Genomic DNA, 22191 nt, shown 5'->3' with positions numbered 1-22191 from the left:
TCTGAGGGGCCGGGGCGAAGCTGAGCCCTTCCCGGTCGCGCTCTGAGGGGCCGGCCCGGGCTTTGCCTGCAGGGGCCGGGGGGAGGCTGAGCCCTTCCCGGCCTCGCTCTGAGGGGCCGGGCCGCGCCCTCCCGCGGGCCCAGGGCGGAGCGGCCCCGCTTTCGCTTTCGTTTCCTCGCGGCGGCGGGGTCGGGGCGGTGGCCGGAGCGGTGGGAGCGGGCGGCGAGGCCGTGCCGGTGTGGCGGGGCCCGGGCAGCCGCCGCCGCGGGCATGGCGGGCCGCACGGTGCGGGTGCAGGGCTTCCCCGCCGAGCTGCCCCCCGACAGGGCGGCCGACAAGCTGACCATTCACTTCCTGCGCTCCCGCAACGGCGGCGGCGACATCGCCAACGTCCGGGTGCTGCCCGGCTCCCTGCCCTGCGCCCTCATCACCTTCGAGGCGCCGGAAGGTAACGCCCGCGGGACCCTCGGGGGCCTGGGCTGTCCACCACCCCCTGCCCTACACCCCCCAGCCCCTCTGTGCCCTACCCCACCATCCCCAGCCCCCTCTGCCCTCTCCCACCATCCCCAGCTCCCCTCTGCCCTGTCCTACCATCCCCAACCCTGACATTGCCTCACCCACCCTCCCCTGGCCCACCATCCTCTGTCCTGCTGTCCCCAGCCCCACCATCCCCTGTCCCACTGTCCCCCACCCCGCTGCTGTCCCTTGGCTGGGCTGACGCAGCTCTGGGTGGTTTTTCCCACCAGTGGCCCAGAGGATCCTGCAGGTGAAGAACCACGTGCTGGCAATTGGGAAGACACAGTACCCGCTGGAGGTGACGCCCCATGCTTCAGAGCTGAGCCCCAATGAGGTACTGAGGGGATGTGGCAGCCCCAGCTGCTCCCACACAGACTCTGTGCCTGGCAGACAGCTTGAGAAGGGAGACCTCACTCTCTCCTTTCATCTTAATTACACTTAAATCCATTCTCATTCATATTCAAATGAAGATTTTTTTTTCCCTGTGCTAATAGCACAGGGACAGGCAGGCAGGCTGTGCTTGCAGTCATCTGGCATTTGTGCCTGTCAAATGGAGGGTAGTCAGGCTGGAAGAGAACAGGCACTTTTCCCCAGTCCATCTGGTGCCACACAGGGGATCCTGTTAATGCCTCTGCCGTGTCATCAGCTGGATTCACAGTGATTGTTCCTCTTTCCTTCTCAGGAAAGCTTAGCACACAGACATGCTGGTATCTAGGAGCACTGGAGAGTTCTTGCCTCTTCCTCCATTCTCAAGAGACCATGGCTGTAGCCATGTCTCATGTTTTCATGTCTGAGCCCCAAAAATAGGGACATGGGAGTTAACCTGGCCTTGCAGACCCTTTTGCAAGCCTGTGGTGCCAAAACTGCTTGAAGATCTGGAGATGGAGCTCTGCAAAGGCAAGAGAGCAACTGCATTTCAGATGCAGAAACAATAGTGGATTTCTTGGGTTTGAGCTTTTTGAAGAGGTCCCTGTGTGTAGAAATGTGGCCCTATCTCTGTGCAATTTCCCCCTCTGATTCCTTGTTTGCAGAAAGCTTTTGACAAGTGCACAAGGTCAAGGAGTTGCTTAGTCTGGGTCTTTTAGTCCTGTCTGTGTCAGGGTCCATCTCTTGAAAGCAGGATGCTGAGGGAGAGAGCTGGAAGAGTGTGTCCCAGTAATTCAGGGGCCACTTGCTTCTGTGCCTTTGAAAGGGGTTGGTTTTGGTCCTTGCTTTCTCACTCCCTTGCTATCTACTTGCAGATCTTCATACACGTGAGCATGACAATTGACTATGGCAAGCTGCCCACGGGCAAAACCCTCCTGAAGGACTTGCACAAAGAGTACAGCAATATACACTTCAGCTTCGACTCAAAGAATATGCAGTGCATAGTCCAAGGGCCATTCACCGAGCTGCAGACCTTCAGCAGAGACCTGCTGGGCAGCCTGAACCTCAAGAACCAAGCCACTGGCCAGATCCTCCTGCCAGCTTCCAGCTGTGGGGCCAAAGAGATGGGAATGCCTGATCAGCAGCAAGTGCCTGACTCCACTGAGTCAGCACAAGAGGCAGCAAAGCTGCCAGACTGTGACCAGGTGCAGGAAATGGCAGCTCAAGTCCCATCACCTCAGAGCCCAGTGGGTGAGGAAGCCGTGGAACTTTTGGGGAAGCTGGAGGACTTTTCCCTCGCCATGGACTCGGACATTTACTTGTACATGCAGAGGTTCTGTGCTGCTGAGTACCAGGGTGTGCTGCACCAGCATCACGTGGATGTGGTGGATGTCAGTGGCGATGGCATTGCTGTGTTGTACCTCCAGCCGTCTGGAGCTGTGTCTGGGGACACAGATGCCTTGAGACAGGCCCAGCTGGCCCTGCAGCAGCTCTACCAGCAGCTGGAGGCGAGCCTGCGCAAGGAGAAGATTGCTAAGAAAGGGCTGGGGATGGACAGCCAGGCAGTCAGGGCTCTGACACGTGAGCTGCAGGAGCTGTATCCCCAGCTGCTCTGCCATGAGGATGTGAAGCAGCTTTATCTCGTTGGAAACCTTGTTGATGTGTGCAAGGCCAAGCAGTTCCTTGAGGATTCTGTCACCAGGAGGAGTGCTGCACACACGGTTGACACGCTGAGCAGCTCCCAGCCCTCTGGCACCACAGAGGCTGCGCTACTGGCCAAACCTCCTGTGCATCCTTCAGCCACAAGACTTAGCCCAAGCAAGCAGGAGCAGAAAGGTGAGTTCAAGCTAGCTGCCAACTTCAGCACCCTGAAAGCTGACAGGTCTCAGGCTGGCCAGGACTTCTTGGTGAATCAGGACTCTCCACCAGTGGAACAGGTGCAGCTTTCTGGGAAACATTCATCGGAGACAGATGCTCCTGGTCAGAGTGACCCAAGAGCACTGAGCCAGCAGTATCAGCCTCCCACCCCTATGGCAGATAAAGTTGTGGGGTCAGCACAGCCTCCCAGCCCTATGGCAGATAAAGTTGTGGGGTCAGCAGCAAAGCCTCAGCAGTATGACCCCACAGAAGGGGGCCATGTGGAAGGAGGTGCCAGACTCACAGGAGAAAAGGTGCTGGTGCCTGTTGCAGGCAAAGAAAACAGCACTTTTCAGCATCCTGAGGACTCTAAAGGCTCAGGTCCCTTTGGGCGCCACTCCCTTGCTGGCATCTACAGCAACTGTGATGTGACATGGACCTCTTTTGCTCTAGGCTGCAAACCCTCAGCATCCAGCCCTGCGCTGAGACGGTCCAACAGCTTCTCCCTATCAAGGTCAAAGGAAAGCAGCAGCTCTGGAGACATCAGCAGGGTGTGTGAGGAGATGAGCCTGGACACTCTGCAGTGGTTTTACCTGAAAGATGTCTGCCATGCTGCTATTGATGAGCTGTGCAGGGCTGGAGGGGTGCACATCTCGGAGCGCCACGCTGGGGACTGCACGGTGCTGATGCTGCAGGCAGAAGACAGGAGAAGGCTGCTCCAGGCTAAATGGAAGGTGGAAGATCTTGTGCAGAAGTGCCCTGACTTGGTGTGTCAGAGTGTGAGCTACTCAGAGCTTGCTGTCAGTGGTCCAGATGACAGTGACCTGAGTGAACTGTGCAGCCTCTTGCGAGGAAAATCCTTCCAGGTTGGACTCAGCAAAGACAAGTACAAGCTCTATCTTGCCTGCCCCAAGGAGATGCTGCCAGGAGTGAGTGAGGCCTTCCACATGTTTTCCTCCAGGAGGCTCTGTGCCATGAAGTCTTCATCCCTCTCTCCTGGACCAGACAGTACAGGGAAATGGAGTGTCATCCAGCCAAGCAGAAGCCAGCACCCAGTGCTGGATGTAGCCCTTCCTGGCAGCCTGAATTCCCCACATCACCTGAACATCATCAATAAAACAGACTCTCCACATGTGCTCAGGGCTTCCTGGCTGCCAGAGGCTGAGGAAAAGGGGTGCCCCAGTCCTTGGAGGTACCAGCAGGCTTGGGGGCAGGAGGAGGCCGGGGGCTATGTTGATTCTGGGGCTGGCAGACAAGGAAGCAGCCTTCTGAGCCTTGGGACAGGGGATAAGCCAAGCTCTCCTGGCCTCAGGGAGTTCCAGGAACAGCACAAGACAAAACTGACCCTGGGGGAGCCTGACAGCCCCCGGCTGAAACAAGTCTTGCCAGACAGATTCCAGTTTGCAAGAGACAAGAGCAGAGGAGGCCACAATGAAGCAATGGGACAGCAGCACTGTCCAGTCCCTGCAGCTGATGAAGCTCCTCACTCTCTGCCCACTTGGCTACCCAGGCCTGTGGCTGCTGAGCCACCACCAGCTGTGGCCCAACAGGCACCTGCAGCAGAGCCCACAGATCAGGGAAGGGCCCAGCTCCCCGGGGGGAGGAGCAGTGAGCAGGAGGAGCCTGAGCTCCCATCACAGCAGAGAAGAGACCCCAGCCTTGGACAGGAAAGCATCACCATCCCTCTGGAGCAGTGTGATGCTTGCCAGGGCTCAGGTGTGACCTGCCAGGGCTCCTGTGGTCACGCCTTGTGCAGGACATGTTTTGCAGCAGACAGGATGCAGGCAGCTTGCTGTGACTCCTCCTCAGATATCCTAAGCTGCAATATCCTGGGAACACTGAAGATCTCCTCCCTGTGTCAGAGCCTGCCTGGATTCTTTGGAGAGTCAACACTTCAGCTTGCTTACAACATCCCTGATGGAGTGCGGGGGGTAGGTACCACCACAGAGCTTCCCCATCCCACTGCAACCCACACAGGGGGGGCTGTCAGGGTGGTTGGGGGAAGGAAAGAGCAGCCACAGCTCCCTGCCCCACAGAAAAATCAGCAGAAGTATTAACCTATGAAAGGCAAAAAGCTCCACAGCAGGTTTTGGAGCAGCTTGCTGCTTCTCAAGAGCATGTGTGACCTCTGGTTTTAGTTGACAGTAACTATCAGCCCATGGGGGTCACAGGCATGAGTGTAGTTTTCAGGCTAGACAAACCTTAGAAATCCCCTCAGAGGCAAAGCACTGCAGCCATTATTTAAAATGTCTTATTCCTGTTCTAAGGTTGGAAACCCTCGCCCAGGACACCCTTACAAAGGGGGGAATTTTTTTGCCTTCCTGCCTGAAAACCCAGAAGGGGTGAAGATAGCAATGCTGCTGAAGAGAGCATTTGAATGTGGGCTGACATTCCAGATCAAGTCCTGCAATGGAGAGGAAAGAGTAATGTGGGGCCCTATCCCCCACAAAACCTCCTGGGATGGAGGCAAAGCCAGGTATGGCCCAGCTCATCCTAAGCTTCTGGGTGTGGTTGTGGGTTTTTTAGCAATGGGAGGAGGAGAACCATGGGCTCCAGCTCAACAGATCCTGGCAGGGATGGCACAGTGGCAGAGTTGGTGCTTCCCTTTGCTTCAGCTTGCAGGGCAGCTATGGCATGGCAGACCAGCCCTGGCACTCTCCAGCTGGAGCAAGAGCCCTTGCCCATCCCACATCCATAAGTGGTGTGGAAACCTGTAATTCCCCATGGACAAGAAGTGTGGGCCCTGTTCACTTCGAGCCTTTCCCATGCCTGTGCTGGGTACAAGCTGTGCCTGCAAGCAGCAGGACATCCCAGGGGCAGGACTTCCCCTCTCAGCCCCTCTGAAAGATGGGGCAAAAATGAAGGGCTGCTTCCCACTGTGGTTTTGGCACATCAGGATTTACAGTGCTTCCTCTCTCCCCACAGGAATGGCTACCCAGATGCCCGGTACCTCCATGAGGTTGGCACAGTCCTCAATAAACTGGGCCTTGTGTGATTCTCCCACAGCCACAGCCTGTGCCTTCCCTTCACCTTCTTTTCCTGCTGAGAACACTGCAGCTTCACAGAGACAGCTCAGGAAGGAGCAGGTGTTTGTTGAAAGAGCTCCTGCTTTCCCTACATGTAGCCAGAACTCTGCACGTTAGCAAAGAGCAGCACCTCTGTCCCTGCCCCATGCAGCCTCAGCATGGATCAGTGCTTCCCAGAAACTCCAGCTCCTCTTGGATGCATGTCCTGAAATCACAGAGCTGATTGCAGCCTGAGCCTTGTCTGGCTTCCAGCAGCAGACACAAACCTGAGCAGGAGTTTGCATCTCATCCAGCCCCAGCTTCTGGAAGTCTCTTCCAGCTCCTGGCACTACAGAGAGGTTCCAGCTCAGCTGCTGCCAGAGCTGGGGTTGGAGAAGAGCTGTCCTTAGTGTCAGCTCTCAGGCCCCAGCCCCTGCTCTGAGGCCAGCAGGTGACCTGGGGCTCTCTTGAGGAGAACATTAACAGCTTTCAGCAGCCACAGCAGCTGCCTCCTCCCAGGGACAGTGTCCATGCTGACAAATAAACAGGATTTATTCTCATGTTTGATAGTGCTGTTCATGCCTTGTCTTACCCTCAGCCAAGGCACCCACTTCAGTCCCACCTGGCTACTGACACACCCAGATATGAAGTGCAGAGCCCAGGTAAAGGCTTCACAAACAAAAATCACCATGGCTGCCCTCAGGATGAGTGTCAGGAACAACACTCCAGCCAGCAATTAACAGTTGTCCCTGAGAGCAGAGGCATCTCCTCCTGTCAGCTGAGTCTGCTGTGGGCAGAGGGTTCACGACAACAGAAACCTGAGCAGCACACTGTGGAAGGTTTTGTTATGCTTTTAATTACCATTTGAAACACATAAGGCATATGGTAACGTTTGACAGAGGAGCAGTACACATTGTAGTCATGTAAACAGCAGTGGCACAGTTGTCTTCTGTCCAACTCGGTTACACAAAAAAGCGAAATATATTTTTTAAACAAAAGATTTGCTATGTGTCTGTAGGATGAGCAGCACTCATATCACAAATCTGCAAATCAACACAATTCAGACAGTACAGACCAGACCATATGCTGCAAGAGGCTCACTCAGAGTCTAACACATTTCACATCATGCTCATGTACTACTTGCCAATAACACTTTGCCATCACGAGGGCTCAGCACACCAGAGGCTTCAGGCAACTTGAGTGGTTTCACACCTATGATAGCAGCTGTCAGCAGGCCAGGATCCTGCACCAGCTGAAGCCTCACACACACAGTGCTTCTTACTTCTCCCTGGTTAATCCATTCTAGCTTAATACAGGTGTCTGAAACAAATCCTAGAGCTGAACTCCTTCCCAGACCACTGGGCAGGGGCCACCTCTGCTCCCTTCCCCTCCTGCAGTCAGCTTGCAACGCAAGTGAGCTTCAGAGAGTCAAAAATGTGGCAACTGCTGCCTGGTGACAGCAAAGGAGTTGCATTTTGTCCAAGACCAGCAGCACCAGGCTGGGAGGCCACTACAGCAATGACAGGAGGGGCACTGGCACTGAGCCCCCTGCAGCAGGCAGGGCTGGGGGTGCCTCCTCCACTCACCAACTCCTTACACTTCCACTTGGACTCCTCATGGCACAACCTTTGAGTCAAGACAATCAGTAAAAGAAACATTAAATTGCACTTCTGGAATGGCACACATGATTAAGTACGGGAATCTCCCAGTTCCTCAGTAGCACAACTTTGCCCTAAACAAGCAACATTGAATGGAATGATTTTTATCCTAGGGTTTCATTTTGGTTTTTTTGCTTTGGTCCTTAGTACACAAACTGGCTGGTAACTGGATTAAGACACTTGAAGTTGTTTTACACAGGTTCTATACTTACTGGCCCATAAAAAAGAAAAGTAAAAAACCAAAACACAACCAACCACACCCACCAAGAGCAGAACTTTGAGCAGAGGATTGCAAGGTTACATTTAATCTTGGTCTTCCTGTAGAAAACACTGTTGCTACCAAGAGACACAAAATAGTGCTGACCTCGAACAGGCAGTAACTGCTTGGCATTCCTGCCTTGATAAGGGCTTCAGGAATTTCTGCTTAGAAAGACATGTGAGCCGAAAAAGAGCCAGGAGCTAGGATTGTTTCTAAAGAGCCAAGGCTGGAGCAGCTGATAAAGCCTCACCCTGGAGCCAAACAGCTGCCCTGGGAAAGACAAGGGCTTTACAACAGGTCTTATGGACTGGGGGGCACAGAAGCACCAGGTCACCCCCAGAAAGGCTGAAACACCTAGGGAGAGAACAGCTAACTCATGGAAAGTCCAACAACATCACCAGAGTTCACAAAACAGAGCTAATAAGAGTCAAAACAGTGTTTTGGCAATACTTTGAAAGGCCAGAATGGAAAAGGCCCCAGTGACTTCCTAGTCATGTAGCGGAAGGCACTGAGATGCTGTTTGCTGTGGCACACAGGGGGCAGCAGGGCAGAGGGGTCTGAGGGGAGCTCTGAGAGCCCTGCCACACTGCCTGACCCAAGGCCATCCATGTAAGGCACTGAGCACGAGACTGGCTCAGGATAAAGCAGGGAGAGAGAGGATGTTGCTATGAAACACACCATAACAGCTTTCCCTTTTACAGTCTGAAGATGTGCAGGGTTGTGTGCCTTTTGAGCATGCTGCCCTGGCATCAAGGTGAAGTCCAGTTTCTCAGAGGAGCAGGTCCAGACTTTCCATTTCAGCAATTTAGACAGTCCTTCTGTTTTCACACCTGGTAAAGCAGCATTAGATAGTGTTGGATTCAATCTAAATCAGCACAACTGGGCAGGCTGAAAGAAGCAGCAAGATTTTGGATTCAGAAAGGTAAAAAGTTGTGCTTGAGAGTTCCATCAGCCTGTGTTTATGAAATTCAAGAGATGAACTGACAAGGATCTGTGAGAGGACTCCAGCACTCCTCTGAGGTTGTAGGGAACAGGATTGTTGCAATATTTAAAGTTAGCCAGGGGAAAACCCCTGGAAGCTGTGCCAGTGCATTTCTAAAGAACTCTGGACTGAGCCCAAGCACCTGAACCCCAAGCTGCACTGGCAGAGTCCCACTGGAGCAGGCTGAGGAGAACTCAGAGAGGAACTCCAGCCCTGTGTGCCACGGGCTGTCTTGGGTGGCGATGGGGCTGTGTGCCCAGCCCTGTGCCCAGTGGGTACCTGCCCTCCTTGGGCCCTGGGCCCTCCCTGTGGGCTAATTAAGCAGGATTCTAATCTCAAGGTTTTGCTTCTGAAGCACAAGTTCTTCCATGATGGGCAGCTCTTCTTAGTGCTCTTAGGTTTACCATTTCAAATCCAGAATGAAGCCCAAAAGCGCACAACACCTACAATCAATACCAAATAAGCACTGACAGCACCAGAGTGGCCCAGAGCTCAAGCAGGGTCCAGGACAGCATCACCCAGGGCTCAAGGTGCTCAGAGAGCTGGGCTTGGTCTTTACACAGCTCTGTTTCCAAATGCACACAAGGAAAGAAAAGTAGAAGAGGAAACAGTTCTGGTATAGGGAGGAGCATCCCAAGCAGCTCCTAAACCCTCAGTGCCAGAGCTCCAGGACAGATTCAGGGGGAGAAGAGCCAAGCCTTGCTGCAGCAAATGAGCTGGGAGACAATGGAAAACTGCTCAGAATGTGCAGGTAAAGAGGCACATTGACACACAGCTGGGCTGTTTGGCATCTAACTGCTACCCTGGCAACAGCTTTAGCAACCAGTGTGCCACAGGGAGAGCCAGCCCAGGCTGCTGGGCAGCCAGCCCACTGGAGTGGCTCTTGAAAGTTCCTTCCCAAACTGCAACACCTCCTCAGTGCACAGGGCACTGCACAAAGCATTAATAGGGGATTATTTTGTTTCCATCTCACTGAAGTCAAATTCAATACTGCAGCCCTTGGAAATACAAAGACAAGGGTGAAGCCCTAACAACACCAACTTGGAGCCCAACATAATAAAACACAGAGCCAACATCAATTGTTCCAGTTGTTTGAGACACAGTTGAGTCCTTATGGTCTCTAAGAATCAGACACTGCTCAGATCTCTCTATACAATTTGGAAATAGAAAATGGACAGGATCAGGTTATCTAATTGAAACTTTTCTTCTGTAGTCAGACATAGCCCAGCCCAGCCTGTCAGGGGATTTACAGACTGCACAGAGAAGTGACTGCAAATGGAGTGTGATCTGCAATAGGCTCCAAATTGCCAGGATGGTCAAGGCAAAAACAACATGAGCTGTTAATATCTGGCTGTGTTAAAGGCCTACAAAAAGCAGAGGGAATAGAGCTGGGTTAGTGTGAACAGAAGAGAAACCCCTGCTTGAATTTAACTAGGCCAGCTGTGGTTTTCCTTTGGCTGTGGAGGAAACATCCTACATTTGGCCAATCCTCTGCTGAACAGGCTTCCCCCAAAGCTGAGAGTGCAAATGCTTCAGCAGGGCTCAGTTTCTGCAGAGACACTTGGCAGTTGTTACAGTACATTGTGCCTTGACTTTACAGTGACAGGCTGTGCAGTTGTTAGTCACCAACTGCTCGGAAGCTTCAGCCTCACTGCCAGAGAAAAAGGAGGTTAGTCTGGAAATTCAGTGGAGAAACAAGTGGTTAGAAAGCAGTATGAAATAAACAGGCTTCAAAAGAGGGAGCAGGAGGCATATCTGGCAAAGGGTCAGTCACAACAAGAGCATGCAAACCTCGTCTGAATGATAACCATGATGTTCTTGTACTGGTGAAAGATGGGAGATACTGATCTGTCCATTTCCAGGTCCCAAAGAGATCAGGGAGTTAAACCACGAATTCATAATCTGCATTCATCTCTTCTCCTTAGTTCTCTGCTTTTTTAGATTCTTCCTTGGGTGCTTCAGGAACCAGGATGACTTTTCCAACATTTTTCTTTTCTTGCATCTGCTTCATAGCCTCTGCCACCTGGAGGCAAAAGGAGTCTGGTAAGACCCCCAACCACTGCAGAGAGCATCCATGCCCCTCCTGGGCCCCTCAGCACCCCCAGAGCACTCTGATAACTGGGAGGCAGCTTTCCTGGAGTTCAAGCATGTCCCAACATTCAGGCGCCTCTGCACAGGTGTGTTTTGGACAGACCTGGGCAACTACCCCAGCAGGCCTATGGGAAATTATCAAGAATTCACACAGCCCAACGTAAACACACACAAGGAGGCTCTGCTCACACCAATGTGGAAGTGCAGTGTGTGTCACTCTCCAAAGGGAGGAATCCAGCCACCTGCCAGCAGGACAAAGCCTCCGCCAGCTACACAAAACAATATATGCACAGAATTGTATCATTTTTATCATTATGTTCAAGCACCTGGGCCAGGCCTGGAATCAAAGCTTTCCTTAAGCCTTTGCATCAGACTAGTTCTCAGGTAGGAACACTGACTATCATTAATTTCTTTGCTCCCCTGTAGCAGGTCCTGCCCCAGCATTCCCAAGGGAAGAGCCTGACTCTGTCTGGACACATCAATGCAATAACCCTGAGCAGAGCAGAGCTGCTGGAAAACCTGCTGCTCCCTTCTAATACCCTCATTCTGCTTCACTGCCTGGGCTCTTTTGCACTCTTGGAAGGGCAGCAAGAACCTCCCCATCTGTCTGCTTAATTGCAGGCTACAGAGCACTCAGGGCATGCTGCAGTCTGATGTACAACCCAGCCCCCTCCTGCTGCTGCTGCCCGTGGAGCTCAGCTGAGCACCTGCCCTGCTCCCCAGGGACCCTGTCTGGCATTGCCCAGCCCTGGGCACTGGAGCAGAACAGCCCAGCCACTTTACTCAGCCTTAATATTTAAAAAGGAATAAAACTCAGAATGTCTGAGAACAGATGGTTATTAGACATTTTCAACAGTTCAGGCCCCATGGACAAGGTGCTCACTCTGTACCACTGGATGTCAGCTCACACTCACCTGATCAAAGGGCCATACAGAGTCTATTTTGGGCTTGATTTTGCCTTGGCTGTACAGGTTAACCAGCTTGGCCACAACACTTCTGAGAAGCTCAACTTCTTCATCCATATATCCCAGATGGTAACCACACACAGCCTTGTTCTGGTGCAGGAGCTGCAAGGCAGTGATGCTGAACTGGTTCCACCAGGTTTTAGCCATAGCCATGAGGTTCTTCTTCTGCCCAGTGAGCAGGTTTGCTACACCTGAAAAGAAGGCAAGCCACAGGTGAGCTGGAACACAACACAGAAGGCAATGGGCACCCCATGGAACAGCTCAGACCAGGCACAGAGCTGAGAACTGACCACAGCAGGACCTGCTCAGCTGACCTTCAACATAAACAGGCACCTGCCTCAGCCTCAAGATAAGCAGAATTTGGAATATCAGCACTCATGTGGCAAACATGCACATGAGAAATGCAGAAATGCAGAACAACTCCTCTCTTTGCCCCCCCTAAGGCAGCAGCAGTGCAGCTAGGAGGGCTGGCAGAGGTAAGAAAGGGTTACAGGCGCCACCCAGCCAGGCTGGCAGGACAGTTTTCCCCTTCTCCTCCAGCCCTGCTTCCCCAGGGGAATCACAAGCTGCAGTGGCTGGGACAACCAAAGCAGCACACTGCTGCAAGTGTCTGGAATCCCACTGGGGGTTGTGTGAGGGCTTTGTCTGTGGGACAAAATCACAGTGTTCCAGGCCTGGGGAATGGAGAGATAAGTATTCAGTAGCCTCAAACCTCATCTCCCACACATCCTCTAAAAGAAAAGCAAGGCTGTGCATTAACTCAGCCTAGACAAAGCAGCTATGCCAGTATTCCTCCCTGAGGACATTCCAGCTTCCCCTGCAGGCATCAGCTTTTACTCCAAGAGAGATTTCACCATGGAGAGAAGAGCCTTGCAGGCTGTGAACACAGCTCTGGGGACAAGGCACAAATCTCACTCCCCCTCAGTGCCTCACCAACCCAAAGCACCCTAAAGACCTTAATGAAATAAGAGAACTACAACACAGTGAGGAATAGTGTCCCTGACAGCCATGCACCATTTCTGTGTGGATCCCATTCCATCACCACACAGTCCCTGGGTTTTTTGGGCACTTTGCCCACCCCACACTCACCATAAGTGATGAGTTTGCCCATTGGCTTCAAGAGGTTAAAAGCTTTGGACGTATCAGATCCTCCCAGAGGGTCCAGGACAATGTCAACACCTAGAGAGGGAATTGGAAGTAAATAAAAGCTTCTTTGCAATTGAAAGAAATGCAAGAGAGCTGCACAAGTCCTGCACCACATCATACCTTTGGGAGAGATTTTCCGGACCTCCTCTGCATAATCCATGGTTCTGTAGTCAATGGGGTGAGCAACTCCACCCTCCTTGAGGGACTCGTGCTTGGAGGCAGATGCTGTGCCAAAAATGGTGACATTTTCTACAGTCTTGCACAGCTGGATGGCAGCAGTTCCCACACCACCTGAAAATCAGCAATATGAAAGGTTTAGAAGCAAACAGCCCCAGCAGTCAGAAAAACCTCACGTAAATTAAAAAACCTCATGTAAATCATCCCTGCCTGTACCAATCACACAGCACAGCAGCCTGGGGAACAGAGGCTCTGCCTGGTGAGGTTGATGTTTGGGACACACTGGGAGAGACTGACCCCAGCTGCTGGGAAATGGGGTCAGCACGAAGCCTGCATCTCTGCCAGGTGACATTTTGTCAGTCCAGCCCCATTCTGATCATTTCCTCACCCAAGTCATTTATTCAGAAGCTGCATGGTGAAACCAAGAGTCTCAGCATGGTCTGGCAAGAATTATTTACCTGCAGCCATGTGGATGAGGACACTCTGGTTGGGTCTCAGGTTTCCAAAGTCAAACAGAATCATGTAGGCAGTGATGTAGTTAACAAGAAGAGCAGCAGCTTCCTCGAAGCTCATCCCCTCAGGCATTGGGAAGGTGTGACTGGCCGGCACATTCACCACTTCTTGCCAGAGCCCTGACCTGGCCAGGACCATTACCTTATCACCGACCTAAAATCAGAGGACAAGGTGGTCTGAAACAAGCCCCCAAGGCCAGCAGAAGCCATCAGACCCTCACCCTTGGTATGTCAGAGCTTCTGCATCCACACAGTTCTCTGTGCAGAGGTCTGCAGGGACTGCAGCACCGCTGGACTCAGGCAGGAGAGCACAGCTGGTTTAACTCCCTCCTCATGGGGAGGCTGCAGCACAGAACCTCTCACCACAGACCTGGGCACACACCAGGAACCCCAGAGACCACAGGCACCCAGGCTCTGGCTTTGTAGTGGGACCCAAACCCAAATTGTGGCTGCCCAAACCAACCACTGGATCCATGGTAGATCCCCAACAACCCAAGAGGGATGAGGACCATGTCCTGCCTTCCTTGCCCAAGCTAAACACCAAAAAACTTTACTGCTGCTCCTTGCCATCATCCTGCCCAGAGGCAGGACCCTTTGGGAATCGCTTAGTAGCATCAATCATGAAAAATGCACCTCCAAACTTAGGGAAACCTCCGGAATCTAAGGCACACGGCCTCCCCCAGCTCCTCCCCGCCCGTTCTCCCGGAGCGGCAGGGCCGGCCCGGGGATGCTCGCCCGCCCTGCCCCTTTGTCCCTGGCCTTTGTCCGCCGCCGAATCCCCGGCGGGTGGGATCGGTGGGGTCCCTGCCGGGGGCTCAGCGCTGCCGGGACCCACCGGGACTGCCGGGGCCGGGGCTGCGGGCTCGGCCGGGGCCGCACCTGGGGGCGGTTCGGGGCCAGCGGGCCGGGGCCGCAGCCCGGGGCTGTTCGGGGCCAGCGGGCCGAGCCGCCCTCACCTGTCGGTCGCGGACGCCGTCGCCGAGGGCGCGGACGGTGCCGGCGCACTCCATGCCGGGGCAGACGGGCGGCGGCGGCAGGCGGTCGTACAGGCCCTGCCGCGCCATCAGGTCGGCGAAGTTGAGCCCGCAGGCGCGGACGGTGACCGAGACCTCCCCGGGCCGCGGCTCCGCGCCGCGCCGCGCCTGCACCTTCACCTTGTCGTAGCCGCCGAACCCGGTCAGCACCAGCGCCCGGTGCTCCGCCGGCGGCTCCCCGCCTCCCGCCGGCGGCTCGGGGCCGGGGACCGGCTCGGGGGCGGCGGGGGCCGGGGCCGGCTCGGCGGACATGGCGGTGCGGAGCGGCGAGAGCGGCTGCGGGCGCGGCGGCGGGGGCGGCGGGCGGGGAAGGGCCGGGGCGCGGCCGGGGGCGGAGCGGCTCGGGCGGGTCAGAGCCGAGCGGCGGCGGCGGCGGGCGGGGCGCTGAGCCCGGCCAGCCCCCGGGCCCGCTCCCCCTGCCGCGCCAGCATCTTCTCCTCTTCTCCTACACACCGCCCTTTTCCTCTTTATTTTCCTTTTTTCTTTTTTAATTTTAATTAATTAATTAATTAATTAATTTCTAAATGATTCCGTTCGAGCAAACACGCTGCTGCCCGCGTCCTTCCTGGGGACATGGTTGAAATGGCAGCAGTTTTGCTGGAGCATCATTTCATCATGTCCCTGAGTTACTTTTATAATTTATAGCGCGGAAATCCTGACGCTTGCGGAGAGCTCAGCGGCTCTGCGGCAGGGAGGAGGCTCGGGCTACGCAGAGCTCGGAGGGAGGAACTGAGTTCTAATCCTGCAGCTGAAGACAAATAAATCAGGCAGCGTGTGCAGGCAGATCGCTGGATCCAGCCTCTCTTTCTGCCAGCAGACATCAGCGTCCTCCATGAGCTCGCTGCTCGGGTCCCTGTTTGGCTCCCAGATATCCCAGATATCACATTCCCAGATATCACACTGGATATCACACCAGATATCACACTAAGAACACTCCCATTTCCATCGGGAATCCCGACTCGGTGCCATTTTGTGTGTGCAGAGCACAGCAGAATCCACACCTCGCTTATCTGATCTCGATGAGCCCGTCCCTAACAACCCGCAGCCACTGCAGGGTGACTGCTCAAGCGAGCAGATCAGAGAGCTCCCGAAACAGAAAAATATCCATGCCCAAAAAGAACACACAAACCACCTGGGGGATAATCGGTGTGCTGGGAAATTTCTGTGTCATTCCCAAGCCAAGCAAAACCTTGCACGGGGCACTGTCAGCGCTGTGACAGCTCTGGCCGGCCCATGGATCAGCAAACCCTGGTGTGAAAAATGTGTATTTTATGATTGGCTTTTTGCAAATATTCAAATGAATATTATATGTGTTGTGTTAGAAAGTGATGCTGTATTAATTCTCTTAAGTAGTGTGTTAAATACAGTTTTAGGTTATAACATGATGTTAAAATAGCAACTATGCTGTGTAAGATGGTTTTTTAAAAGAAAGGACTCGCAATGAGGTAACGGCCACAGGACACCTGAATCTTTCCGAGAAAGAGAATTTATTGCTCCATTGTCAGGAGAAATAAACTTCTTCCTGCCTTGCTCAGCCCTGAAGATGCTGTCAGGATTCAGAAGAAGAAGCTGACACTGCCCAGACAGAATCCTGTGTTTGAATGGAATTTATGCATCATGGATGAGGTGTATGAATATGGAACAGGCCGTTGCTTTTAAGGGTTAATCCTCTGTTAACGTGGGTCCTTTTTCGGGCTTATTTTGCCCAGAAAGAGGTACCTGGACTGTCTGTAACTCTTTGTTTTTATTGTCTCATATTGTCCTAATTCAAATTGACCACATTTTCATTACTCTAATTATATTACTATTTTAATAACCATTTCATTACTGCTAATAATAAACTAAATTTTATATAACAATTTATTACATTTAATAATTCATTATGCTTAAATAGAAATATATAATATTATAGAAATTTTACATGTTATATTTATAACTTATAATAGCTATAATAAATTAAATTTTAAAATTCTAAAAACAAGTGATTGGCATTGTTCACACTGGCATCTCCAGGGCCTTTGCTGGCTGCAGGAGGCCCAGTGTGAGCTGCTGGGCTGGGCTGCAGGAGCTCTGCATGGCTGTGTCCTGCAGGATGCTCCAGGCCGGGCTGCCCTGACCCTGGCACTGCCTGGGACTGCTCAGGAAGAGGAGCACAAAGACAGGAAAGGAGGCAGGAGGACAGAGCCTGGGGCAGGCTGCTCGTGCTGTGTGGCAGATTTATGGGGGTTGGGGTGGCCGCAGTGGGGACAAGGAGGAAATCATGTCCAGTTGCACAGTACAGCTTCACCCTTTGTTTGCTGTTGGTCAGCTCTGAGAAATGCAGATGTGCCTTCCTGATGTGTGGGCATGTCCCACAGCCCAGATTAGAAAGAAGCAGTCAAAACAATCCCCTATCTTCTGCTGCTCTTCCTAGGAGCTTTCCTAGCCTTCCTTCTTTCAGTGATTTATATTCACAGCTCTCAGGGCTCTTGTGGTGGGTGAAACCAAAGGTGGATGCTGGTCCAAAGGGAGCCTCTGTCCACCCCAGAGTTCAGGGATGATCCCCAGAGACTGAGTGGTCAGTGAAGACAGTGGATTTGGGAAGTCAGACTCTTCTTCTGTGAGATTGCCCCAGCTGTGTGAAGCTCTGGAGCAGGACAGGGACATTTCTGCACGTGGCAGGTCCCTGTGGAAGGGCAGGATGCTCTTTCTGCCTTGGTCTCTTTGGTGTTTCTGAGTCAGTATTTCCTTATCAGCTCAGTCAGGAACATTGTCTCTGTAAATCCTCACCCACGGTTGTTTTCTCACTGTGTTGGAGCAGCAGGGTTAAGGTCAGTCCTGGCTCTGGCGTTGGTGTGAGCGAGGCTGTTCTGGGGAGCTGCTGGTGTGCAGGGCATGGGCTGGGCATGTGCAGCTGGCACAGCCTGAGCTGGCACCCCCAGCACATCAGGGGGGACATCAGCTGCTGGAAATGGGGTCAGCATGGAGCTGCATCTCTGGGACATCAGCTGCTGGCACCCCCAGCACATCAGGGCACTGCCCACAGGACATTGGGAGCATTAGCTAGACAAAACTATTTTTCCCAGTGCAATTGCTGCTCTAGCCCATTTTCCAGCAAGCTCCCCAAATGTGAGCTCTTGCTGCTGTTCTGAATGGTGCTGACTTGTGGTTTACAGCCAGAGGTGGGCACAGGCCAGTGAGGTAGCTGTTCTCATTCTCCCTCTGCCAGACACTCAGCTTTCCAGCAGCCCTGCACCTCCCTGTAAGCTGCTGTCCTGCTTTTTCCTGCTGTCCTGCTTTTCCCAGCCTCCTGCAGGCCCCCTGATCCCCTGGAAGGGCTTGGGGAGGATGTGCCACAGTAGGAGCAGTGCCAGCTCCCCTGCCTGGCCCTTTGTTCCTTGTCCTTTTATTCCTGTGAAGGGCTCTAGCACTCCCTCTGCTCTGCTCTCAAGGACATTTCAACAATGACCAGGCAAAAGATTAAAAAGCCCAACTGGCAGCAGTTTCCTTGCCAGCAAGCAGCTGTCTGTGCCAGCTCCCAGGGCTGTCTCAGGACACAACCCCAGAGGCTCAGGCCCACAAAATCCTTACCCTGCAGGGCAGGGCTCCCTGAGACCTCACTGGTGGCCAGGGGATGGCTGCTGGACATGGGGTGGCTCCACCCCACAGGTGAGGTGCTCAAATTTGGGGTTCCCCATTCCAGCTCTGGCCCTGACCTGGTGCCACCATCCCCCTGTCCTGCTCTGCTGGAGCTGCCCATGCTCCTTTCATCCTGCCCCATCTGCAGGCCAGGGCAAGGGCTGGGCTTGGGAAGCAGCTCTGGGGCTGCTGGGACCCTTTCAGGGTCACAGTTTGGTGTCCTGGCTCTACAGCAAGTGTTGAGCTCCATCCATCTACCTGGATTTGTTGGGAATTCCAGAGAAAGATTCCTCCTGCCTCTGCTCTGCCTTTTCTTCACCCTTGGATGCAGCGTGTTAGGATGCACAGAGAGGGACACACAGACGAGATCCCACCTGCCTCTCACGTACCAGGAGTGCTGTGCCTCCTGGTGACACTTTCTGTGCCTGTATCACAGTAAATGACATTTAGATTTGACAGCTAGAGCAGCAGGTGGAAGAGATCTGACAGAAGCCCTCAGACACAGCTGCCACTCACAGCTGCAGCTCCCTGCGCCGCTGTTTTGATCACAGACAAATTGAGGCACTTGTCAAGTGCTCAATTTCAGTGGATGGCAGCTCGCTGAAGAAATCCTCCCAGCACAGAGCATCATTCGCACAAAGGCTGTGGGAATTCTCCATTTTTGCCCAGCAGCAGAGGCTGGGGATGTGCAGAGGCAGTGAATGGCATGGGGCCAGATTCCAGGGGTGCACAGAGCAGCATCCTCCCCTGGAAGGAGGCATTTTCTCCACTGCAGTCCTTGGAGAAATCGTGTGAAATGAGGATCAGTCTCCTTAACTTCAACCTTATGCCACAGCATCAATAATTTACTGACAATTATAGTCCCAAAATCACAGGCTTAGCACATCCACATGCTGTGCATCCACGAGAACCCCATAATCAGATCAGTGGGTTTTACCACGCTGAAAATGCACAGACTTGCCTCTGTGTGCTGAGGCTTTCTGGGGTACAGCAGGCAGGACTGGGCAGTGTGACTGAGCCTTGGATCAAGACCTGGTGTGAAAAATGTGTATTTTATGATTGGCTTTTCACAAGTATTCAAATGAATATTATATGTGTTGTGTAAGAAAGTGATACTGTATTAATTCTCTTAAGTAGTGTGTTAAATATAGTTTTAGGTTATAACATAATGTTGAAATAGAAACTGTGCTATGTAGATACTTTTTTTTTAAGAGAGGAATGAGGTACTCACACCAGATAGCAGCCACAGGACACCTGAATCTTTCAGAGAAAGAGAATTTATTGCTCCATTAGCAGAAGAAGCAAACTTCTTCCTGCCTCTCTCAGCCATGAAGACACCTTTAGGATTCAGAGGAAGAAGCTGACACTGCCCAGACAGAATCCTGTGTTTGAATGGAATTTATGCATCATGGATGAGGTGTATGAATATGCAACAGGCCGTTGCTTTTAAGGGTTAATCCTCTGTTAACGTGGGTCCTTTTTTGGGCTTATTTTGCCCAGAAAGAGGTACCTGGGCTGTCTGTAACTCTTTGTTTTTATTGTTTCATATTGTCCTAATTCAAATTGTCCACATTTTGATTACTCTAATTATATTACTATTTTTATAACCATTTTTTATTACCATTAAACTTTTAAAAATTTTAAAACCAAGTGATTGACGTTTTTCACACCTGGGTTTCTCTGCAGCACCACCACATCTGCTGCTGTCCGAGGGCCCTTCTTTTATGATTTTCAATCATAAAAACCACATTTTTCACACCTCCAGAGGGGTGTTTCAGAGGCTCAGCTCACTGTCTCCCCACAGAGAAACCTGCAGCAGTAATTGAGGCATTGTGCTTCCTCAGCCTTTCCAGCAGAAGCCTTGGCACTTGAATACTTCCTTGCTTTAATCCCTGAGGTTGCTGAAGGATGCTGCTTTCATCCGATAGCATTTATGGACTGTTATAATGAGCTTTGGCTTGCTGAGATAAATTAAATTGCTCACTCAGAGGTGCAAACTTCATTAATGCTAGCAGTGAGTCAGATCAGCATTATTCTAGCCCAGAATGTAAACAGGCTGGACACATGAAAGGGGATTTGGCTGGGATTTTTTTTTCCCCTCTTTCTTTTTTTAACCTTCCTAATTGCTGGTGACTTGTATTTGCTGAATCTCTACTGTTGGAATAAATCAGCCCAGACTCCATTTTCTTCATGCAGAAAGCCAATTCTTTATTCACCAAGCTCATATTTGTAGGAAATATCAGAAGGCACTGTGTTGAACCTAATTGGTCAGCAATACAGTGAAATTCAGTTCATTCACATTGTATATTTCTATCAAATTTTCTCTCTCTAGATATGTTTACATTGTTCCTTTGTGGATTCTCATGGGACAAATGTCATTGTTTACACAGGTGCAGTTGTTTTTCACCCTCAGAATAGATTGATGTGTTAAATGAACTTCTCATTTGCATGAATAAACATCAAGGCAAAACAATACCTGTAGTGAACAAGAAACTGACAGCAATCAAGAATAATTCAGGTACAACAATTAAGAATATTTCAGATAATACACATAATTAATAATACATGTGAAATTAGGTAATTAGGAATCTCTGAAATACTGTACCATCATCCCAGAGTCTGCAAACAGCTGACACACCTCAGTTTAGTGAGGGCTTGGATAATTATTTCCAGATAATAATGCCCAAGCTTACTCTAAAAATAGGTTCAGCTATCATATATAAAGGGTCAAATTGTCAAGTCAAAGTGACCTGAATCTGGTTTTGATGCAGAAAACATTTGGGTTTGTTGGCAAATTCCTCCCTCTAGGTAGAGCCAAGGCCTGGCCACCACTAAGGCTCCAACTGGGAGGGAATTTCCTAAACACATTTCAAAACAAGGCTCCTAAAAATAGCAGTTATGAGTAAAGGCCTTGGGGTTAAAGATTAATCACACCATCCAGTAGTTAGATCCTTCTGAGGATTCCTTCAGGATTGAGATGCTTCAAACACAGCAAACTGCTGGAGTGCTTCTGTAATAATAGCTGGGGAAAACCACCAGACTAGCAGTTTGGAGGAGGGTTTCAATGAAGTTCAGGTATCTTTTCTTGGAACTCTGAAAAATACTTAAAATTCTGAGACAGCATTGGGTCAAACCATAGAGCCAGTGCAGGGACTAGCTAGAGAGCTCAGCTGGTCTAAGAGACGCATAAGTGGCTAGAGAAGAAAAAAGAATCCTGAAATGATACATGTCTTTCAGATAATTACACAAAAAGATGATAAAGCATATAAGAAGCCAGCGATAAATACAGTAATATTAATCTGAACAGTAATATGAATATGAACATCTGAATATGAACAATAATACAGTAATATGAAGATGAACATCTTATGAATGATGCCTATTATAAAATTCACATCATGTAATCAATACATCAGCAATAACCATCTTAGGAAGTTGAGATAACACCTTTCTAAACAGTCATGTACCCATGACAGCAAAATGAAACAGAGGAAAACACTGAAACAGCTCACAATCAATAACAGCCATAATGTAGAATCATCACTGACTCTTCTGTGTTATTTGTGGAAGATAAAACAGCTGAGATTGTAGCAAGCAATAAAATCTTTGATAAAATCAAGGGTGAACACGCTGTACCTTCTTTATTCACAAACAGGTGTTTGGCAGTGTTTCATCACAGCTGTTTTAGTCGGAGTCATCTCTTAAAAGAAAACAACTGTACATCTTATAATGCAGAAAAGTGATATTTAACTGTCTTAGATTGCAATGCAAGATGTAACCAGGAGCATGTGTTCCATCACCAGCTGTTAAAACCAGGTGGGGCAGTTTTCTTTACCTCTTCCAGTCCTCCCTCCAGGAGATATCTTCTGTTAATGAATGGGCCATTAATTATTAATTATCTTCCTATTAATGGGCCATTGAGCGCCCCTGCATAGCTGATAAAATTCCTCCATCCCATTGGGAGATGCTCTGCCCAGGGGGAGGAGCCAAGCATTCCTACCTGGA

General features: G+C 51.3%; 2 protein-coding genes across 2 annotated transcripts; one reads left to right on the top strand and one right to left on the bottom strand.

Moving 5' to 3' along the window:
• Nucleotides 1–270: 270 nt before the first annotated feature.
• On the top strand, nucleotides 271–6054 carry LOC115913801. The gene is made up of 5 exons (XM_030966025.1): nucleotides 271–448; nucleotides 747–850; nucleotides 1758–4670; nucleotides 5007–5215; nucleotides 5665–6054. Exons 1-5 carry the CDS (start codon nucleotides 271–273, stop codon nucleotides 5732–5734), a joined length of 3474 nt encoding a protein of 1157 aa, XP_030821885.1. The 3' UTR covers nucleotides 5735–6054.
• Nucleotides 6055–6575: 521 nt separating this feature from the next.
• On the bottom strand, nucleotides 6576–14831 carry VAT1 (vesicle amine transport 1). The gene is made up of 6 exons (XM_030966253.1): nucleotides 14491–14831; nucleotides 13481–13688; nucleotides 12966–13136; nucleotides 12789–12878; nucleotides 11649–11890; nucleotides 6576–10666 (listed from the first exon to the last, which is right to left on the bottom strand). The coding sequence occupies exons 1-6, from the start codon at nucleotides 14818–14820 to the stop codon at nucleotides 10565–10567; spliced, it is 1143 nt and encodes a 380-aa protein (XP_030822113.1). The 5' UTR covers nucleotides 14821–14831; the 3' UTR covers nucleotides 6576–10564.
• Nucleotides 14832–22191: the final 7360 nt, after the last annotated feature.

Source organism: Camarhynchus parvulus, chromosome 27, assembly GCF_901933205.1.
Source record: "Camarhynchus parvulus chromosome 27, STF_HiC, whole genome shotgun sequence".
Lineage (NCBI taxonomy): Eukaryota > Metazoa > Chordata > Aves > Passeriformes > Thraupidae > Camarhynchus > Camarhynchus parvulus.
The sequence above is the reverse complement of the archived record's forward strand: the minus strand, read 5'-3'. Positions and strand labels throughout refer to the sequence as shown.

Bases quoted from the DNA above. Each gene is read 5' to 3' on its own strand.
- LOC115913801 (XM_030966025.1), top strand. From the start codon at position 271: ATGGCGGGCCGCACGGTGCGGGTGCAGGGCTTCCCCGCCGAGCTGCCC. The intron at 4,671-5,006 runs GTAGGTACCACC...TCCTGTTCTAAG, and splicing joins TCCCTGATGGAGTGCGGGGG to GTTGGAAACCCTCGCCCAGG. The intron at 5,216-5,664 runs GTATGGCCCAGC...CTCTCCCCACAG, and splicing joins TGGGATGGAGGCAAAGCCAG to GAATGGCTACCCAGATGCCC.
- VAT1 (XM_030966253.1), bottom strand. From the start codon at position 14,820: ATGTCCGCCGAGCCGGCCCCGGCCCCCGCCGCCCCCGAGCCGGTCCCC. The intron at 13,689-14,490 runs GTGAGGGCGGCT...CTCTGATTTTAG, and splicing joins ACGGCGTCCGCGACCGACAG to GTCGGTGATAAGGTAATGGT. The intron at 10,667-11,648 runs GTGAGTGTGAGC...TTTTGCCTCCAG, and splicing joins CTGTATGGCCCTTTGATCAG to GTGGCAGAGGCTATGAAGCA.